General features: G+C 44.8%; 1 protein-coding gene across 1 annotated transcript in view; it reads left to right on the top strand.

The window, feature by feature from the left end:
- Nucleotides 1–22,335, top strand: part of ATR (ATR serine/threonine kinase) — a 135,703-nt gene that overhangs the window by 93,519 nt on the left and 19,849 nt on the right. Inside the window, exons 35-42 of the mRNA XM_038746446.1 lie at nucleotides 726–905; nucleotides 2,424–2,566; nucleotides 2,978–3,075; nucleotides 3,449–3,681; nucleotides 11,840–11,974; nucleotides 16,373–16,573; nucleotides 18,173–18,316; nucleotides 21,777–21,927. Coding sequence (XP_038602374.1) covers nucleotides 726–905; nucleotides 2,424–2,566; nucleotides 2,978–3,075; nucleotides 3,449–3,681; nucleotides 11,840–11,974; nucleotides 16,373–16,573; nucleotides 18,173–18,316; nucleotides 21,777–21,927 — 1,285 coding nt within the window. The remainder of the gene's footprint in view (nucleotides 1–725; nucleotides 906–2,423; nucleotides 2,567–2,977; nucleotides 3,076–3,448; nucleotides 3,682–11,839; nucleotides 11,975–16,372; nucleotides 16,574–18,172; nucleotides 18,317–21,776; nucleotides 21,928–22,335) is intronic.

Here is a 22,335-nt window from a genome sequence, read left to right as displayed (position 1 = left end):
TTGGGATGAATACAAGTACAGCGGGTTGCACAGTCCCTGTCCCGCATGGGGCTCACAACCTTAATCCCTGTTTTACAGACAAGGTAACTGAGGCCCAGAGAAGTGAAGTGACTTGACCAAGGTCACACAGCAGACAGGTGATGGAGCCGGGATTAGAACCCATGACCTTCTGACTCTCAAGCCCAGGCTCTACCCATTACATCATGCTGCTTTTACATCATCCCCCTTTTAGACTGTGAGCCCACTGTTGGGTAGGGACTGTCTCTATATGTTGCCAATTTGTACTTCCCAAGCGCTTAGTACAGTGCTCTGCACACAGTAAGCGCTCAATAAATACGATTGATGATGATGATGCTGCTGCTTTTGTTGGCCAGAGACTTGTATTGTATTCATGCCCACCCCCATCACGTGCACATGCTCCCTAACCACTTCCCCCCCTTGTTATCGTTGGCAACTGGAACAGAAGGGGCTTCAAAATTACACGTATATCCACCTGCCTTTCTGAGGGCAGACAGGTTTTATCACCCTAATCGGTCAGGCAGTCAGTTGTATTTATCGAATGTTTACTGGGGGCAGAACACTGTACTAAGCTCTCAAGAGAGTACACTGTAACAGACGCATTCCCTGCCCACATGAATTCGTATATTCACGTACCAAGGAAACCCAGCACCTTTGAGGACCATGGTGTTTTGTTCTAAAGCCATTTTTAAATTGTCTTCTCTTAGGCCGAAGTTCATCAGGCCCTGATAGTTCTTCAGAAAGGAGTTGAATTATGTTTTCCGGAGAACGCAGCCCCTGCCGACAGCAGGAATCTGCTAATCCACGGTCGAGCTATGCTGCTCGTTGGCCGTTTTATGGAAGAAACAGCCAACTTTGAAAGCAATGCGGTTATGAAAAAATATAAGGCAAGCAGAATAATACTCAGCCTGGGGTAGAAGCTGTAATTCTTTGCAGTATCTTTAGCTTTACTCTGATAAATCTGGAAATTTAGGATCATGCTGTTTAGCCTGATATGCTAATGTATGACAGTCCTGTTCTAAAACCTTTTTACTCCTGGTTAGCCTCTGTCTTTAAATGATCTGTGGGTTCCAGTGACCAGCATCAGTTATATTTATTGAGTGCTGCTGTGTGCAGAGCACTGTACTAGACACTTTGGAGAGTGCAGTTGAGTTAGTAGACAGAATCCCTATTTTCAAGTACATTGCAATCTAGAAGAGGGACCACCCTAAAATAGCAATTTACAGGTAAGAGGGGAATGGGAAAGGTGATAGGTGTATAGGTTAGTGCAGAAGTAATAGGATGTGAAGATACGTAGATAAATGCTCAGATGATTCTGGGTATAAGAGGGCCCAGGTAACACAGAAGAGCTGAATCTGGAAGATGTAACCTGGAGAGATTAGAGGAGCTGTGATTTTAGAAGGCCTTTGAAGCCGGGGAGATCTCTGGCCTGACAGATTTGAAATGGGAGGGTGTTTTAGGGACAGGGAAGGTGTAGGGGAGAGCGAGAGATTGCTGTCCTGGAGACGAGAGCCTGAGATCTGGAGAGAAACAAAAGAGTATGAGCTCAGGTGTAATGGATAAGGAGGAGAAAGAGCTCACTGATCGATTGCCTAAATGCCGGTGTCAAGGGGGTCTGTGTTTGGTGCAGAGAGGAAAGGGTAACCATTGGAGGTTGGAATCAATAAATACGATTGAGTGAATGAATGAGGTTTCTGAGGAGTAGGAAGAAGTATGCAGAAAAGTCAACTGGGTGGCAAAGTGAAGGATGGACTAAAGAAAGGAGAGATTGGAGGCAGGAGGATCCATGAGGAGGTCGATGCAGTAATCAAGCCAGGAAATGGCAAGGCCTGGATCAGCACGGTGTCAGTTTGGGTGGAGTGGAAGAGGCAGATCCTGGAAGTGTTGTGGAGGAAAAACTGACAGGATCTGGCAACGGGATGAGTATGGGGGTGGAAAGAAAAGGAAGAAACAAGGATAAAGCCAGGCTTGTGATCTTGAGAGATTGGGAGAACAGCAATGATGGAAACTTATGTGTGCATTAGCATGGATAACAGAAAGTAGGTTGGAAAGTATCTAAATTTTGGCCCATCTAGACTCTTCTCTTATAGTTATTACCAATATTAAAAATATTGGAGTATCAACAATATGTTAATCTCCTGTTATTGAATATAACCACTTCATTAATAAGCCACTTCTGAGGGGAATCTCAGGAGATTTTTACCCTTTCGGGGTGCTAGAACGCAGTCCTACCCTCAGAGAAAAGCACGTTCTAGTTGTGTACATCATGAACTGTTTTGGTTCCAGATTTTGGTGATTAGAAATTATGCACGTAATCTGTTGCTTTATTTTTCTTCAAACACAGATTTTAAATATTTTTTTTCCCACGGAGCTCATCGGTCATCTAATTTTAACTTCTGTCGTAGGATGTTACGTCCTGTTTGCCAGAATGGGAGGATGGGCACTTTTACCTTGCTAAATATTACGATAAACTGATGCCTATGGTCACTGACAACAAGATGGAAAAGCAGGGGGATCTGATACGATATATTGTCCTTCATTTTGGAAGGTGAGGTGGAAGGCATGGTATTTTCATTTGGCGAATCAGTAACCGCCTCGATAGGGAATCTGGGATTACGGAAGGGATCTCAATGGTTGTTCCACCCTTTGCCCCTACGTGGTTGATATTTAAGAGGCCTAGTGCAGAGTTTTCCGTTGTGGTCCTCCAATCTCAACCACCCTTCCCAGCTAGCGAAGGCATCTTTCTTGACCGAGTGGTTACATTTCTACCCGTGTTGTTGTGTTACCAGATGTGAACATCATGATATCTTGCAAGGTGGAAGCAAACGAGACCCTCAGGACAATAGAGCCAGGCTTCCCCCTATGTAGTAACTGTCACAGCCCCCCATCCCCCACCTCCACCCCTTATGGTATAATAAAAAAAATTGTTGCACTAACTCATGTGACTTTGTGATCATAGGTCTCTGCAGTTTGGAAACCAGTTTATCTATCAGTCGATGCCCAGAATGTTATCTCTGTGGCTTGATTTTGGTGCTAAAGCGTATGAATGGGAAAAAGGTACACAGTTTTATGGATTGTTTCAATTTTATAATCAGAAATAGTTGACCATTAGTTCTAAAAAAGCTTGGTTCACGGCCTGGGATGACCTCGTGTACTATATGCAATTGAATTTGACAGTGGGGTGGAAGGAGAGAAAGTCAAATCATACGTGATTTTTCAAGTCATCACGGTTTTGTTTTTGAAAGTATGGGAATTATGGGTGAAAATGATACTGGCGCTGAAAAGGTAACTTAGAAAGAGAACTTTATTCATTGAATCGTATTTATTGAGCACCTACTGTGTGCAGAGAATGTGGCTATTCAAATTTTAAAAAAACTTCTATGTCTTTAAGATGTGACCCTGACTTATTGGTTTGGTTTTTTTTTCCTAGCTGGTCGTTCTGATCGGATACAAATGAGAAATGAATTATCTAAAATAAACAAAGTGATCACAGAACACACGAATCACTTGGCTCCCTATCAGTTTTTGACAGCTTTTTCTCAGTTGATATCTAGAATCTGTCACTCTCACAGTGAAGTCTTCGTTGTTTTGATGGAGATCATTGCCAAAGTGTTTCTGGCCTATCCTCAGCAGGCAATGTGGATGATGACAGCTGTATCTAAGGTAATTTCATAACTAAGCTTCTGTTCATAAGGCCAAAAACACTCATTCCCTTAGAGATCATTCTGAATGATTTTGCTTTTTTTGTTTGTGTCAAATAGGGAATTGACTGCTCATTTTTAAGTGAAAGTACTTAGATTCTGTAAACTGTATTGCGGTAATAGAAAGATGAGACCGTTTACTGCTTTAAAGTAATTAGAGGCCAAAGTAATATAATTTAACGTTTGAGAAACAGCATGGACTAAAGGAAACAACACGGGTCTGGGAATCAGGCGGCCTGGGTTCGAATCTGCCACTTCCCTCCTCTGTGTGACCATGGGCAAGTCACTTACCTTTCTCTGTGCCCCACTTTCTTCATCTGTGTAACCTGTCCTCCCTCCTCTATATTGTGAGCCTAATGCATTATAGAGACTCTGTTCAACCTGAATCTTTTGTATCCATTCCAGCACTTTTTTAAAAAATGGTATTTAAGCACTTACTATGTGCCAGGTACTGTACTAAGCGCTGGGGTAGATACAAGCCAGTCAGATTGGACACCAGCCCTATCCCACATGGGTCTCACAGTCTTATTCATTCATTCATTCAATTGTATTTATTGAGCACTTACTATGTGCAGAGCACTGTACTAAGCGCTTGGGAAGTACAAGTTGGCAACATATAGAGATGGTCCCTACCCAACAGCGGGCTCACAGTCTAGAAGGGGGAGACAGACAACAAAACAAAACATATTAACAAAATAAAATAAATAGAATAGTAAATATGTACAAGTGAAATAAATAGAACAAATACGCTTATCACCTGATTTGACTTCCAGGTAAGGAGAGCTAAGCGTATCCTTCAAAGGTCACAAAAGAATAGCTTCCAAAGCAAATTTCTTCAGATTTGGTTCGAAATATTTCTTTGCTGCCATTGTCGTAATATTCTGGTTAGCTTCCAGGATTCTTGTTGAGCTCTTGGGCAAGGAGTGCATTGTCAAGGTAAATTTTATTTGCCAGCTGCTACAGATGTGGAACCGCGATCTCTGCTTGGTGCTTTAGGAAGCAGTTTGCAGATAAAATGTACAGTCTCAAAAGACTAAACCTGGAAACTCTCTGGGGTGCCGCCACTGAGGGTCACATTGCTTCTAATCCCAACTTTGCCACTCGTCTGCTGTGTGACCCTGGGCAAGTCACTTCACTTATCCGTGCCTCAGTTCCCTCATCAGGGAATCCAAAATCCCCATTTTGCAGATGAGATAACTGAGGCACAGCAAAGTTAGGTAACCTGTCCAAGGTCACCCAACAGATAGGTGACTCCCAGGCTGATGCTGACTCTCCTAGGCCATGCTGCTTCCTAATTCATTCGTTCAGTCGTATTTATTGAGCGCTTACTGTGTGCAGAGCACTGTACTAAGCACTTGGGAAGTACAAGTTGGCAACATATGGAGAGGGTCCCTACCCCACAACGGGGTAAGTACTTAACTAATGCCAGAACTATTATTATTGTTTGAATGTCCCAGGCCACTTACTTTTTTAATCAATCAATCATATTCATTGTGTGCTTACTGTGTTCAGAGCACTGTAGTAAACCCTTGGAAGAGTACAGTATAACAGTTGGCAGACACAGTCCCTGCCCACAGTGAAGCTTACAGTCTAGAGGGGTTGGGGACACAGACATTAGTATAGATAAATAAATTACAGATATTAATTCATTCATTCAATCATATTTATTGAGTGCTTACTGTATGCAGAACTCTGTTCTCAAATATGTACATAAGTACCATCTTTGATGTAGCTGGCATATTAACTGCTCTAACTGGAGTCTGGGAATCCCTTGAGCTACTCCAGCATATTCCTAGTATATTATTAATTATTTATTTATATTAAGGTTTGTCTCTCCCTCTAGCCTGCAAGCTAGTTGTGGGCAGGGAATGCGTCTCCCAACTGTTTGTACTCTCCCTAACACTTCCTACAGTGCTCTGCAGTAGCTCATTTTGGGCAGAGAACATGTTTGCCAGTTCTGTGGTATTGTACTGTCCCAAGTGCTTACTACAGTGCTCTGCACATAAGAAGTGCTCAATAAGTACCACTGATTGATTGATTATTAATCATCAGCATCATCAATCGTATTTATTGAGCGCTTACTGTGTGCAGAGCACTGTACTAAGCGCTTGGGAAGTACAAATTGGCAACATATAGAGGCAGTCCCTACCCAACAGTGGGCTCACAGTCTAAAAGGGGGAGACAGAGAACAAAATCAAACATACTAACAAAATAAAATAAATAGAATAGATATGTACAAGTAAAATAAATAGAGTAATAAATATGTACAAACATATATACATATATACAGGTGCTGTGGGGAAGGGAAGGAGGTAAGATGGGGATGGAGAGGGGGACGAGGTGGAGAGGAAGGAAGGGGCTCAGTCTGGGAAGGCCTCCTGGAGGAGGTGAGCTCTCAGTAGGGCCTTGAAGGGAGGAAGAGAGCTAGCTTGGCGGATGGGCAGAGGGAGGGCATTCCAGGCCCAGGGGAATAATATATTATTATTAATAATAATAGTATATGTGCCAAGCACTGTTCTAAGCGCTGGGGGTAGATTCAAGGTAATTGGGTTGTCTCACGGGGACCTCACAGTCTTAATCCCCATTTTCCAGATGAGGTAATGATGATGGCATTTGATGATGAGGTAACTGAGTCACAGAGCAGTTAAGTGACTCAGCAGACAAGTGGCGGAGCCGGGATTAGAACCCACGTGTCCCCTGACTCCCAAGCCGCTGGTCCATCCACTAAGCCACACTGCTTCTCCCAGGAGAAGATTGATTGATTGATTAATTCCCAAGAAAGCACAGAGAAAACGGAAAACTTGGGAGGCGGCATTTGTCCCAACACCTGCTCCACCCAATCCCACTAATGCTGCTGACCTGCTAGGAGGGAAGGAGTCTGCTCCTCGAAGGTCCACTCTCTTACCGTCATCACTGCACCCTGCTGCTGATACAGTGGGAAACTAGGACTTCTCTTCCTCTTCCCCACTAGCAACTTAGTACAGTGCTCTGCACACAGTAAGCACTCAATAAATATGATTGAAGGAACGAATGAACTTGAAGGAAGAGGAGCATCGTGCAATTTTGCAGCTACTGAGAGCCCAAGAAAGAGCGAAATATGTGGCTCAGGACTCAGTTTCCCTCCCCCATCCTCCACCTGCACTCCCCCCCCCCCCCCCACAATATTGCTAGCATGGCTCAGTGGAAAGAGCCCGGGCTTTGGACCAGAGGTCATGGGTTCAAATCCCGCCTCCGCCACTGGTCAACTGTGTGACTTTGGGCAAGTCACTTAACTTCTCTGGGCCTCAGGAACCTCATCTGTAAAATGAGGATTAAGATTGTGAGCCCCCCGTGGGACAAGCTGATCACCTTGTAACCTCCCCAGCGCTTAGAACAGTGCTTCGCACATAGTAAGTGCTTAATAAATGCTATGATTATTAGAAAGCCCCTGCCCATTTGAAGCCTCTCCTCCAGCTACCTAGAAACTGGAGACTCTTTTGAACTGTGGGATTTACTGATGTCCTTTTAGACTGTGAGCACACTGTTGGGTAGGGACTGTCTCTATATGTTGCCAACTTGTACTTCCCAAGCGCTTAGTACAGTGTTGTGCACACAGTAAGCGCTCAATAAATACAATCGATTGATTGATTGATGTCCTGGACTGAACCCACAGCTGTAAACAGAGATTTGAATGGGGCTCCTGGGGGTTTTCTCTTAAAAACTGTAGTGGCAGGGAGTCCTGTAGCTAAAAGTAGTTGCACTGCTCTAGATCAATCAGTGGTATTACTTACTGTGTGCTTCCTCTAGACTGTAAGCTTACTGTGGGCAGGGAATGTGTCTGTTTATTCATTCAATCAATCTATCAACCAATGGTATTTATGGAGTGCTTACTATGTGCAGAGCACTGAAGTAAGCACTTGGGCGAGTACAGTACAACAGAATTAGCAGATATGTTCCCTGCCCACAGCAAGGTAACATTCTAGAGGAGAGAGATGTTAAATAATTTAGAATATACAACTTAAAGATAAGAAGTGCTATGGGGTAGGCCCCCATGGGACTTTCCTGCTGGGGTCCTTGCTTCTACAGCCCATGAGGCCCAGCAGCTGTATCTGCTTTCAGGGATGAGTGTAAGCTTCTTCCTTACCCTCGAAGAGGGTGCCGGCGAATGCTGGGGGGATCGGAGAATGATCGAAGAGAAGGGACATCAATGGTCATTGGAAAATCATAAAAGCAGAGCAGCCCAGACCCAAGCATAGGCTACTAGAGCTCCCATTTAGTAAAAGGCCAGCTCTCTCAGCTTTTACAGAACTTGGAATTCGAATAAATCCCTGCCATTTGAATAAAAGCCAAGAGCTATACTGAAATTAAAGCACCTTTTAAAATGTGATTCAGTGGTTGTTTCACTAGAAGCAGTTTGGACTAAAGCTTCAGTCGGAGAGGAAGCAATCGTGCTGTGGTAACTTAACTTTGACCTGGTTAAGTCCACACTTTAGAGTGATATTTCATTATTAGCCTAATTCTCAAAAGTGCAGCTCCAAAACTGAGTGAGGTTTGTAGAGCTATGTAAGGTCCTCCTTCAATGTAAGATTGTCAAAGGGTAAGTCATAGGTACTGCCACTTCTCTGGTAAAGACCCAGTTCATAAAAGCATATATTCTGGTAAAGATTTGATCCTCATTACTTAAAATGTGACATCTGAAAAATATTAGCAAATTATCACTATGGTCGCTGTTATTAATTTACTACGTGTCAAGCACTATTCTAAGAGCTGGGTAGATTCAAGTTAATCAGGTTGGACACAGTCCCTGTTTCACTGGGGGCTCATAGTCTAAGTAGGGGGGAGATCAGGTGTTAAATCCCCATTTTAGAAATGAGGAAACTAAGGCCCAGAGAAGTCAAGTGACTTGCCCAACGTCACAATAGACAGGTGGCGGAGCTAGGATTAGAACCCTCGTCCTCTGACTCCCAAGGCCCATGCTCTTTCCACTAGGCCACAGCTACTCCCAAACGTTAAATGTAAATCATTAAGAAAGGCAATAAGTGGTTTCAAGTTGAGTTCTGTAGTATTTCAAAGTGGAAAACGTCTCTTTTGACGAAGCATTTAGTTCAGTGCTCTGTGCACGGTAGAAGCTTGACCCCTTGCTCACGTCCTCCCTCCCGCCTGGAACTCCCTCCCTCTTTGTATCCAACTGCCCACCACTCTCCCCACCTTCAAAACCCTCCTAAAAATCACATCTCCTCCAAGAGGCCCTTCCTGATTAATCTCTCATCCCCCATTCTAATCAGTTGAGTGTCAATGATATTTATTGAGCACTTACTGCGTGCAGAGCACTGTACTAAGCGCTTGGGAGAGTACAATACAACACAGTTGTACATGTTCCCAGCCCACCAGGAGTTTACCATCCAGAGGGGGAGACAGACAGTAAAATAAATTGTTGATATGTTCACGAGTACCGTGGGGTCGAGGGTGGGGTGCAGTGCTTAAAGGGCACAGGTCAAAGTGTCTAGTCAAGGGAGCAGGGAAAATGAGGGCTTAGTTAAGGAAGACTTCCTGAGGAAATGTGATTTTAATAAGGCTTTAAAAGTGGGGAGAGGGTTGGTCTGTTGTTTAGGAGGAAGGGGAGTTCCAGGCCAGTGGGAGGACATGGGCAAGGGGCTGTTGGTTAGATAGATGAGATAGAAGTAGAGTGAGTAGATTGGTGTTAGAGGAGCAAAGTGTGTTTCTGAGTTGTAGAAGGGAACCATTGAGCCAAGGTAAGAGGGCATCAGCTGATTGAGTGCCTTAATGCTGATGTAAGGAGTTTCTTTTGACGTGGAGGTGGAAGGGCAACCACTGGAGGTTCTTGAGGAGTGGGGAAACATGGACTGAATGTTGTGTTCAGAAAAATAATTCGGGTAGCAGAGTGAAGTATGGACTGGAGTGGGGAGAGACAGGAAGCAGGGAGATCAGGGAGGAAGCTATTGCAGGAATCAAAGCAGGATAGGATAAGTGCTTGCATCAACGTGGTAGCAGTGTGGATGAAGAGGAAAGGGCGGACTTTAGTGATGTTGTGAATGTAAGAACCAACGGGATTTGGTGACAGATGAATAAGAAGGTTGAATGAGTAACATGAGTTGAGGAAAACTCCGAGGTTATGGACTTTTGAGACAGGGAAGGTAGTGCTATTGCCTGCAGTGATGGGAAATTCAAAGAGAGGATGGGTTTGCATGGGAAGACAAGTTCTGTTTTGGACAGGTTAAGTGTGAGGCATTGGCAGGACATCCAAGTAGAGATATCCTGAAGGCAGAAGGAAATGTGAGGCTGCAGAGACGGGGAGAGAGATCAGGCCAAAGAGGTTGATTTGGGAGTCATCCATGTAGAGATGATAGTTGAAGCTGTTGGAGCGAGTGAGTTCTCCAAGGTAGTAGGTGTAGATGGAGAATAGAAGGGGACCCAGAACTGAGTCTTGAGGGACTCCCTTAGGGGTAGGAGGCAGAGGAGCCTGTGAAAGAGACACAGAATGACCGGCCAAAAAGATAGGAGAAGAACCAGAAGAGAATAGTGTCAGTGAAGTCAAGGTTAGATAATGTTTCCAAGAGCCGGGGGGAGGTCCACAGTGTCAAAGGCAGCTAAGAGGAGGTTGAGGAGGATTAGGGTTCACTAGAGGCCGTTGGATTTGGTGAGAAGGTAATTGGCGACCTCAGAGATGGCAGTTTCTTTGGAGCGAAGAGGGCAGAAGCTAAATGAGAGGCGGTCAAGGAGAGAATTGAAAGGCAGGAATTTGAGATAGCGGGTGTAGACAACTTGATCAAGGAATTTGGAGAGGAATGGTAGGAGGGAGATGGGGTGGTAACTGGAGGGAGTCGTGGGGTCAAGGGAGGGTTTTTTGGGGGATAGGGGAGACGTGGGAATGTGTGAAAGCAGTGGGGAAGCAGCCTGGAAAGTGAACGGTTGAAGATGGAGTCCAGACAGGGAAGAAGGGAGAGGGTGAGAGTTTTGATAAGGTGCGAATGAATGAGGTCAGATGCTCATGTGGAGGGGGAATTTTTTGAGAGGAGGTGGAAGACCTCTGGAGATACTGCTGGGAAAGACGGGAGAGTCCAAGATGGGGAAGGAGGAGGGAAGGCTGGTGAGGGGCAGGGAAGATTTTAAGGCCCCCTTTTCCTCAGCTCCCCCTCCCTTCTGTGTCACCTCGACTCACTCCCTTTGCTCTTCCACCCTCCCCACCCCCCAGCACTTCTGTATATATGTATATAGAGAAGCAGTGTGGTGCAGTGGAAAGAGCCCGGGCTTGAGAGTCAGAAGTTATGGGTTCTAATCCCGGCTCTGCCACTTGTCAGCTGTGTGACATTGGGCAAGTCACTTAACTTTCCTGTGCCTCAGTTACTCATCTGTAAAATGGGGATTAAGACTGAGAACCCCAAGTGGGACAACCTCATTACATTGTATCTACCCCAGTGCTTAGAACAGTGCTTGGCATATAGTAAGCGCTTAACAAATATCATTATTATTATTATTATATCTAAAAATCTATTTATTTATATTGATGCCTGCACATAGTCTTATACCCGGTTGCTTCCCCTACCTGTAATTTATTTTAATGTCTGTTTGTGAGCTCCCTGAGAGCAGTGATTGTGTCTACTTACTCTGTTATAGCCTACCATGTGCTTAGTACAGTGCTCTGCACAGAGTAAGTACTCAGTAATTGGATTGATCTAATAAATAATGATAACAATAATAATGATGGCATTTAAGAGCTTACTATGTGCCGAGCACTGTTCTAAGCGCTGGGGTAGATACAAGGTTAGCAGGTTGTACCACCTGGGGCTCACAGTCTTAATCTCCATTTTACAGATGTGGTAACTGAGGCACAGTGAAGTGAAGTGACTTGCCCAAAGTCACACAGCTGACAAGTGGTGGAGCCGGGATTGGAACCCACGACCTCTGACTCCCAATCCCGGGCTCTTTCCACTAAGCCACGTTGCTTCTCAATAAATGCAATCAGCGACGAATGCTTGTACGTAAATAAATTCTATCGGTGACGAAAGCTTGTACATAAATAAATGCTGTTGGTGGCAAATGCTTGTACATAAATGCTGTCGGTGACGAATGCTTGTACATGAATTGGGTTTAATCGGTATTAATTGTGTTCCATTTCGCAGTCATCTTATCCTACGCGGGTGAATAGGTGCAAGGAAATCCTAAACAAAGCTATCCACATGAAGGAATCTTTGGGGAAGTTTATTGGAGATGCAACTCGCCTGACAGATAAGCTTTTAGAACTATGTAACAAACAGGTATCTGACAAAGTCTTCTTGCTAACACCAAGATGTCTGAAGAGTAATTACATGAGACCCTTTTAATACGATCATATTTTAAGTATATGTCAGGTAGTGAAATTATTAAGATATTTTGCTTTACATTTGTCTTGCAGTAAAATTTCATGGCTTTTGGGGTGGGAAACATTAATACAGTTGTACTCCATTGATATCTGTAATTAAGCTCATGAAAAATGCATGTAATTGAAATATTTCAAATTGTAATAATTATGATATTTAAACCCTTACTGTGTACCAAGCACTGCCAGTGCTTTGCACATAGTAAGCGCTTAACAAATACCAAAATTATTATTCTTATTCTAAGTGCTAGGGTAAATACAAGGTAATCAGGTTGTCCCACTTGGGGCTCACAGTCCTTTTCATTCATTCAATCGTATTTACTGAGTGCTTACTGTGTGCAGAGCACTGTACTAAGCGCTTGGGAAGTACAAGTTGGCAACATATAGAGATGGTCCCTACCCAACAGTGGGCTCACAATCTAGAAGGGGGAGACAGAGAACAAAACAAATCATATTAACAAAATAAAATAGAATAAATATGTACAAATAAAATAGAGTAATAAATACATACAAACACATATACATATGTGATGCAGTAATCCAGCCGGGATAAGATAAGAGATTGAACCAGCAAGGTAGTGGTTTGGATGGAGAGGAAAGGGCAGACCTGGGCAATGCTGCGGAGGTGAGACCGGCAGGCTCCTTATCCCCATTTTACAGATGAGGTAACTGAGGCACAGAGAAGTTAAGTGGCTTGCCCAAGGTCACACAGCAGACAAGTGGCAGAGCCAGGATTAGGACCCCCGCCCTCAGACTCCCAAGCCCGTGCTCTTGCCACTAAGCCACGCTACTTCTCATTATGTAAGCAGTGCAAAGATAGTCTAACTTTTTTATTTTCGTCCTTTAATTTTCAAAACTCTTATTCTCAGAACATAGTTTAATTACAACTGTGAAAAATTCCCCTTGCTAGTCAAAGGTGCCGGCACGGAAAATGGCGTGAAGTTTTCCTTTAGGTGCCATTGTGGCTGACAATGAAATGCACCACAGATTTGATGATTGATTGTCCCTTGCTAACCTATTTGCCGTTTGCAACATCTGGCACCATTTTCATATTTGCTTTTAAAACTTTTGCTCAGAAAGGGCCTACCTTGATTACAGCTCGCTAGGCTAATTTTTCTCCTGCATTTGGCTCCCACTATTCACTAGGGCTACCACATTCTTAAAGCCTTTTCTCTGTCCTTCTTGCATTGTCCTTCCTGCACACGAGAAACAGCGTGGCTTAATGGAAAGCCTCACTCCTCACTCTCGGCTTCGAGGCTGTCCATCCCCTCGCCCCCTCCTACCTCACCTCCCGTCTTTCCTTCTCCAGCCAGCCCGCACCCTCCACTCCTCTGCCGTTAACCTCCTCACTGTGCCTCGTACTTGCCTGTCCCGCTGTCGACCCCTGGCCTGGAATGCCCTCCCTCCGCACATCCGCCAAGCTAGCTCTCTTCCTCCCTTCAAATCCCTACTGAGAGCTCACCTCCTCCCGGAGGCCTTCCCAGACTGAGCCCCCTCCTTCCTCTCCCCCTCCCCATCCCCCCCACCCTACCTCCTTCCCCTCCCCACAGCACCTGTATATATGTTTGTACAAATTTATTACTCTATTTTACTTGTACATATTTACTATTCTATTTATTTTATTTTGTTAATATGTTTTGTTTTGTTGTCTGTCTCCCCCTTCTAGACTGTGAGCCCGCTGTTGGGTAGGGACCGTCTCTGTACGTTGCCAGCTTGTACTTCCCAAGCACTTAGTACAGTGCTCTGCACTCAGTAAGTTCTCAATAAATACGATCGAATGAATGAATGAATGAAAGAGCCTGTACTTGGGAGTCAGGTCATGGGTTCGAATCCCGGCTCTGCCACTTGTCAGCTGGGTGACTTTGGGCAAGTCACTTAACTTCTCTGGGCCTCAGTTCCCTCATCTGTAAAATGGGGATTAAGACTGTGAGCCCCACGTGGGACAACCTGTTAACCTTGTATCTACCTCAGCACTTAGAACAGTGCTTGACACATAGTAAGCACTTAACAAATATCATTATTATTATTATTTGGTTTCCCCATTTGACTTCACTATAGAGGAATGTTGGGGTATCAGTTCTACATCCCCTCCCCACCCTGCGAATTCACATTGAGGTGAACATTGCTTGTCAGCTGTGTGACTTTGGGCGAGTCACTTAACTTCTCTGTGCCTCAGTTACCTCATCTGTAAATTGGGGATTAAGACTGTGAGCCCCACATGGAACAACTTGATAACCTTGTATCTCCCCCAGCGATTAGAGCAGTGCTTGGCACATAGTGAGCACTTAACAAATATCATTATTGTTATTATTATGACTATTATTATTGCTACAGAGAAGCAGCATGGTCTAGTGGGTAGATCCCAGGCCTGGAGTCCTAGGGACCTGAGCTGTAATCCCGGCTCTGCAACTTGTCTGCTGGGTGACCTTGGGCATGTCTTTTCACTTGTCCATGCATCAATTCCTTCATCTATAAAATGGGGATTAAAATTGTGAGCCCCACATGAGGCATGGACTGTGTCCAACCTGATTCACTCGCATCTACCCCAGCACTTGGTACAGTGTGTGTGGCACTTAGTAAGCACTTAACAAATAGCAAAAAAAATAGGAGTAGGCCTAACCTCATTTCTATTGTTTGTGCTCCTCCTTTGCTGCTTGATATTGAGTATGATGCCTAGATGACACAAATGAAACTGCTCAATAATAATAATAATAGGGTATTTAAGTGTTTGCTATGTGCCAGGCACTGTTATAAGTGCTGGGGTGGATACAAGTAATTCAGGTTGGACACAGTCCCTGTCCCAAGTGGGGTTCACAGTCTCAATCCCCATTTTACAGATGAGGTCACTGAGGCCCAGAGAAGTGAAGTGACATGCCCAGGGTCACACAGCAGACAAGTGGTGGAGCTGAGATTAGTGCCCATGACCTTCCAACTCCCAGGCCCAGGCTCTATCTGCTACAACCCGCTGCTTCTCAAGGAACCAGAGAGGGTATTTGTAATGAGTCTGGATCTCATAGCCATCAAGGAGGTTGGATCAGCTGTGTAGACCTTCAGTTTGGTCAGAAGCTTGATGCCAGACTCTTTGCTGACAGTCTCCCAAATAATATGCTGCCTTTTCCTGTATGACTAAGTTGTTGCCCTCTCTTCTTATTCCCCTGTCTCTGTTTCCCCTCTTTCTCGCCCCCATTTCTTTCCCAAAGCAAATTGCAACTTCAGCACTGCTCCCTTTCTGTAGCTTTTGTACCCGTGGTAATGTAGCATCTTCCTGAGGGGAAGCAGTCAATCAATCAATCAATCGTATTTATTGAGCGCTTACTGTGTGCAGAGCACTGTACTAAACGCTTGGGAAGTACAAGTTGGCAGCATATAGAGACTGTCTGGGAAGTGCAAGTTGGCAACATATAGAGACAGAAACATCCATCAGCCTTCTGCCCAAGGTAGCTGGAAGGTTGTCCCTGCCACTGCTTCCAGGTGCTCAAGTGGCCTTTGGGATCCTGAAGTTGGACATTTATTTTTTGTGGTATTTGTTAAACACTTACTGTGTGCCAGGTACTGTACTAAGCGCTAGGATAGATACAAGATCATCAGGTTGGACCCAGTCCCTGTCCTACATGGGGCTCACAGTCTTAATCCCCGTTTTTCAAACGTGGGCCCTGAGGCACGGAGAAGTGAAGTGACTTACAGTGGCTGAGCAGGGGTTAGAACTCAGGTCCTTCTAAATCCGAGGCCCAAACTCTGTCCACTAGGCCATGCTGCTTCTCTAGATCTAGATTAAAGGAGATCTTCTTTCTTCCCCCATCCCCACACTCCTATAATTTGGCTTGAAGCTAGAATTCTAACCTCCTAAGAACACTCCCCCTATGTCAGTGTTTGCCATTTGCCATGTATCTCCCCATTCCGGCATGCTTTGGGCTCTTCCCGCTTGTGGAACTCATAAAAGACATTCGTCTCCCCACCCTCCTAGTGTCAGCTCAAACAGAGGAGCTGTATCTATGTGCTTGTTTGTTTACAGGTTCAGTTTTACTTAAAAGGAAGGGCAGAGTCAGTAGCTTGAAGCATTCTGGAACCGTAATCTGTTTGATACTTTAAAGCTGAATTTATTTTACACAGATTTGCATTGAACTGTCTTTGCCCCGAAAACATCCCTGAGGTAAACAGCAGGGACTTGTATGCGAAGCAGTGATGATGAACTGTAAATTTGGTTTTGTGGCTCATTTTAGAAAAATGTTCTGGAACTCAAAATTGACACCGAGCTATACGAATGATGACATAAAAAAAACACTCCTTGATCTCCTAGGTTGACGGTAACAGCTCCACGTTGAGCATGAGTGTCCACTTCAGAATGCTTAAAAAGCTTGTAGAAGAAAAGACTTTTAGTGAAATCCTCATTCCTCTGCAGTCAGTAATGATACCGACTCTCCCGTCAACCTCCGGCACCCACACCAACCACGACTCATTTCCGGGGCTCTGGGCATACATCGCAGGCTTCGATGATGTGGTAAATCTCTGCTTCCGGGTGATTGTGGTATCTTAAAACAATTTGAGTAGCGTATCGATCAAGGGACCTTTTCTTCACGACCAGAGAGTTAAGTGAGAGAGATACGGTGGGCTAGAACATGGAACATAGTAAGAGTTGCTTGTGCCGACGGTCAAGATTGAATGGAAGAGCTATTACGAGACCGACCAGGGCTGCCTCTGAAGTCAACTCAGTTGTTTGTATTCATTCAATCGTATTTATTGAGCACTTATTGTGTGCAGAGCACTGTACTAAGTGCTTGGAAAGTACAATTCTGCAACAGAGACAGTCCCTACCCAATGACAGGCTCACAGTCTAGACAACGGGCTCACTGTACTAAGTGCTTGGGAGAATACAATATAATGGACATATTGCTTCCCCACAAGGAGCTCACAATCTAGAGGAGGAGCTTACAGTCCAAGCTTTGCAGCCCTTGCATTTGCCGTGGGCCTAATGCCTCTGATAGATGTAACAGGAAGACACTCATCTCTCTCATTGCGAAGATGGAGGGAGGAGCATTCTCCCATTATGGCCAGAGGGGACATCTGAAGTGGCAGGAGAGGGGTTCAGGTTTGCTGTCTTTGGCGTGCATCCTTCCACGCCTCTGCCGTCGCCGAGGTTCCTGTTGCCACACTGGCCAGCCAGAGGGAGGGGTGGGGCACGCCAAGTTAAAGGCTGCTACTGAGTGAAAGACAAAGTTTCAGATTTCACCAGGGCCCGAGCGATAAGTGGCTTTCACAGCTGTGGGTCTCGGCCCTTCTGTGATCAGCAGGGAGCGAAGTCCAGGTGGCGAGTGGGGCAGTGTAGTGAGAATTTGTGAGGTACACAGGCTGTCCTTTCCCTAGTCCAAATTTAGATTAGCTGGGGACCGTGGCAGGAGTTGCGCAGGAGGTGTGGGGAGCCATGGCAGTAAGGGTGATTGTGGTGGACGGGCAGTCACTAGGGAGGCCGTGTCATTGCCCCGATGGTAGAAGCAGCCAGAAGTGATGAAAGGAAAAGCCATAGAGACAGTAATGGGAGAGGGAAGAGGGCCAGGGAACGAGCCGGCTGCTGGGAGCTGGGGTTCCCATAGCCACCTCTATCCCCAGCTCAGACTGAGACCTTGCTGATCGATTATCAGGAACTACTGGGTGTGTGTAGGCGTGCCTGAGTAATCTATATCACTGCAGAGTTAACACTGTAGGTGAAGACAGGAGAGGATGGTAATGAATGCTGACTTCCCAGTGGGTGTAGAGGAAAAGACGGGGTAAAGAAAACAGCCAAAGCAGACGGGTCGTGAAGCAGAGGACAGGGGTAAAGAAAACCCTGCTTCACGACCCGTTTGCTTTGGCTGTTCCAGTGCTGCCTCAGCTGCTGGCCGATATCATAAGTGAATGAGTGACTAAGCCCGGAATGGAGCTGCAAGAACTAGGGATTTTAAAGTAGGGAGCTGGTTCTTGCATCTTTTTGTACCCCATGACTGATTGGGTCCCGAGACCCATTATTCTGTGGCTCTATTCAAAATGAAAGAGTGCCTCCTGATCCTTGTCATTTTTCCAGCCTGAACGATTGCAAGTTTGCTTAAAATGAATGTCCTTTCAGGTGGAAATTCTACCATCTCTTCAGAAACCAAAGAAGATTTCTCTGAAAGGCTCCGATGGAAAATTCTACATCATGATGTGTAAACCAAAAGATGACCTCAGAAAGGACTGTAGACTCATGGAGTTTAACTCCTTGATTAACAAGGTTTGAAGATAATTTGCCAATCTTCCGTTCTCCTCTTCCCTTTCAAAAAACTGATAATAATATTTGTGGTATTTGTGCATTTACTCTGTGCTAAGTTCTGGGGGTAGATACAGAATAATCAGTTCCCCAGTGGAGCATAGTCTAAGTAGAAGGGAAAACAGGTATTGAATCACCATTTTGCAGACGAGGGCACTGAGGCCCAGAGAAATAAGTGACTTGCTCAAGGTCACACAACAGATAAGTGTTTCTGTAAGTGTTTCTATTTATTCTGATGACTTGACACCTGTCCACATGTTTTGTTTTGTTGTCTGTCTCCCCCTTCTAGACTGTGAGCCTGTTGTTGGGTAAGGACCATCTCTATATGTTGCCAACTTGTACTTCCCAAGCACTTAGTACAGTGCCCTGCACACAGTAAGTGCTCAATAAATACGATTGAATGAATGAAAGTGGAAGGTCCAGGATTAGAACCCTGGTCCTCAAACTCTCAGACCTTTGCTCTTTCTACTAGGCCACAAATAGCCGTCATGAAGAGGGAAAGAGAATTTAGGAAAAATAGCTTTGTGTACTAGCAGAAGGCACTTATTGATCCTCAGACGCTCTTCTCTTGGATTTACTGAGGCAACATGGATTCCCTGGAGAGGAGACTCTGCACCTCCTCACTCTGCATTTCCTCCCTCCGCTCACTCTTCTGCAGGCCCAGGCTTACCCTCCGAGCCCCACGGCACTTGCATACATATCTGTAATTTTATTTATTTATTTTGATATCTGTCTCCCCCCTCTAGACTGTAAGCTTGTTGTGGGCAGGGAATGTTCCTGTTTATTATTGTGTTGTACTTTCCCAAGCGCTTAGTACAGTGCTCTGCACGCAGTAAGCATTTAGTAAATACAGTTGAATGAACAAGAGTGGAGCCATGCCGTTGGCTGGCTATGTGGCAGCAGTGCCTAAGTTCCACAGTAGTTGTGCAAGCCACACATGGGCCGAGGTAGTGGAGAACATGTGTTTGATTAGTGTTATATTGGACTCTCCCAAGCGCTTAGTACAGTGCTCTGCACACAGTAAGCACTCAATACGATTGACCGACTGACAGGACATGGGGCTTCAGTTTTCTCCAGCTCTACCTCAACCCCTGGCCTAGCCCCACTGGGCCACGTGCAGGACGCTACACATCCACAGGGTGAGCGGAGCTGGGGGAGAAAAATCTCATGGATTATAGGGCAGAATTCCTTTTCCACTTCTGAACAAAATCCTTCGCGTCTCATTGGCTTACTCAGGTTGGTTGTTTCAGGAACTAAGATGAAATTTCGCCAGGTAGAAAAAAAAACGGGAGCATGGCTGAAATTTCACTAACAGCTCATTTTCTAATCCTGGGCAAGATATTCAACCTGTCTCTACTTTCCCCATTTGTAAGATAGGGAAAGTACATAATAACTCCCTCACAGGTGGAACCAATATCTATGATCTCACTAGGAGGTAAAACAACTTTGATTCCCTGTGTATAAGTGGATTTCTGGCTTCTGGTACATTCCCTTAGTCAATCAATCAATTGTATTTATTGAGCGCTTACTGTGTGCAGAGCACTGTACTAAGCGCTTTGGAAGTACAAGTTGGCAACACATAGAGACAGTCCCTACCCAGAAGCGGGCTCACAGTCTAAAAGGGGGATAGTCCTTGCGAAACTATCATCATGACCAAGTGTAAAACTATTAAGGGAATGTAAAACCATATTGCTGTTTGTAACAGGCTCATTTTTTCTCCTGACTGATTTCATTGAAGATAGCATTTAGATTGAGGTAAAGTAATAGGTGAAATTGGCATTAGTTGTGGTTTATTGGAACCGTTCTTAGCATATGCCCCTGAGAATTTTTTTTTAAAATCCCATCTCCCTAGTTATATAGTTGTCACCTCAGTTGTAATTTTGGAGGCTGTTTCTGGGACTGAATTGTGTGCAGGATCCTCTAGTCAGGAAGGAAGTAACCTTGACAGTTGGTGGAGCTCCCAGAATGTATCTGACTGAAAATCCCAACCATGAGGATCAGCATGGCCTACTGGCTAGAGCATGGGCCTGGCATTCAGGAGGACCTGGGTTCTAATCCAGCTTCTACCACCTGTCTGCTGCGTGACTTGGGGTGAGTCACTTAACTGTGCTTCTGCTGCCTTGTCTTTAAAGTGCGGATTAAGACTGTGAGCCCCTTGTGGGACATCGACTGTGTCCAACCTGATTAGTTTGTGCCTACCCCAGTGCTTGGCATACAGTAAGTGTTTAACAAATACCTTTAAAAAAACATGCCTGAATACTGGCAGTTCTTTATTACTGAGAGGGTGGGTGAATGAGAGAGAGTGACTGAGGAGAGACAGTGGCCGAAAAAGCAGCGCTCATGGTAGAATTACTCCTCTTTAGTTTTTGAAAGGGGTTAGGGAGTGGTCAGGCCTGTCTGTCCATCAGACCCGAGTGGAACGTGGTTTCCCCTCACCTTAACCTTCCCTATACGGGAGCTGGAACTCCCTGCATGGAGAATGGAGACGGGAAATGTCCTACCTAAACCTCCCTCCAGTTGTAGAGACATAGAGTTGTCAGTTTTCTCAGGGTCTCTGTAATCAATTCATATGGAAAATGTTCCATATAATTTTTGCAGTCATCTCGATCAATCAGTGGTATTTAATGAGCATTTACCGTGTTCAGAGCACTGTACTAAGGGCATAGGAGAATACAGTACAACAGGGTTGGCAGACACAGTCCCTGCCCACGAGGAGCTTACAATCTAGAGGGAGAGACAGACATTAATATAAATAATTCAGAATATATAATTTATAGATATGTACATCTATCATATACCAAGATCATTCTTTCCAGGTTTCTGAAAGCCGTGACCTGTTTTCAGTTCTGGCGTCACCATTATCAGTCTAACGCTAACGATAATGGGGCTGTGAAAGTTATACGGTTTTACATCTCATTGGCTAAATCTCCAGCTCAGGGTAGAAATAATGAGGGCTCTGGTCAGGCTCCCCACAAGTAATCAATCAATCGTATTTATTGAGCGCTTACTGTGTGCCAGGCACTGCACTAAGCACTTGGGAGAGTACAACACGGCAGTATAACAGACACATTCCTTGCCCACAGTGAGCTTACTGTCTAGATGGGGAGTAGCCAGCAATCATTCATTTAGATATATGGCAGCAAGCTGTGTAGATCTTTACGTAAAGGCATTGGGTAATGTCTGACTAAAAAGGAGACAGCAGACCATAGACTCTCACTGCTAATTTCCTGATCTTCCATTCTGAAGCATTTATTTTTCCCCCATAATCCTTTCATTGATGGTCCTTTTAGTGAAAAAGAAGAGAAGTTGTATATATTTCAAATGGCATATAAAAGCACATAACTGAATTTGAGAGGAATAAGAAAAGCAGAATGTAAGTGAAAATTACGATTTCATTTCTTTGGTTTTCGCTCTTTCTTTCCAGTGCTTACGCAAGGATGCAGAGTCTCGGAGAAGGGAGCTACATATCCGAACCTATGCAGTTATCCCCCTGAATGATGAATGTGGGATTATTGAATGGGTCAACAATACTGCTGGCTTGCGACCCATCCTGACCAAACTCTACAAGGAGAAAGGTTAGAAGTCTCTCCTATTCATGGGGGAGGTTAAAGTAAATGTGTGAAGTCATCATCAGTGGTATTTCTTGAGAATTTACTGTTTGCAGAGCACTGGGATAAACTCTTGGGAAAATACAATATAACAGAGGTGGCAGACATGCTCCCTTCCCACAATGAATTTACGGTCTAGAGGGGCTAGGGCTCTCAAAGGATCTACTAGATTGGAGAGCTTCTTTAGAGCAATAAATAGAGAAGCAACGTGGCCCTGGTGGATAGAGCACAGGCGTAGGAATCAGAAGGACCTGGATTTTAATCCCAGCTCCACCACTTGTCTGCTGTGTGACCTTGGCTAAGTCACTTCACTTCTCTGGGCCTCAGTTACTTCATCTGTAAAATGGGGATTAAGACGATCAGTCCTATGTGGGA

This window comes from Tachyglossus aculeatus, chromosome 1, assembly GCF_015852505.1.
Source record: "Tachyglossus aculeatus isolate mTacAcu1 chromosome 1, mTacAcu1.pri, whole genome shotgun sequence".
NCBI classification, from domain to species: domain Eukaryota; kingdom Metazoa; phylum Chordata; class Mammalia; order Monotremata; family Tachyglossidae; genus Tachyglossus; species Tachyglossus aculeatus.
The sequence above is the reverse complement of the archived record's forward strand: the minus strand, read 5'-3'. Positions and strand labels throughout refer to the sequence as shown.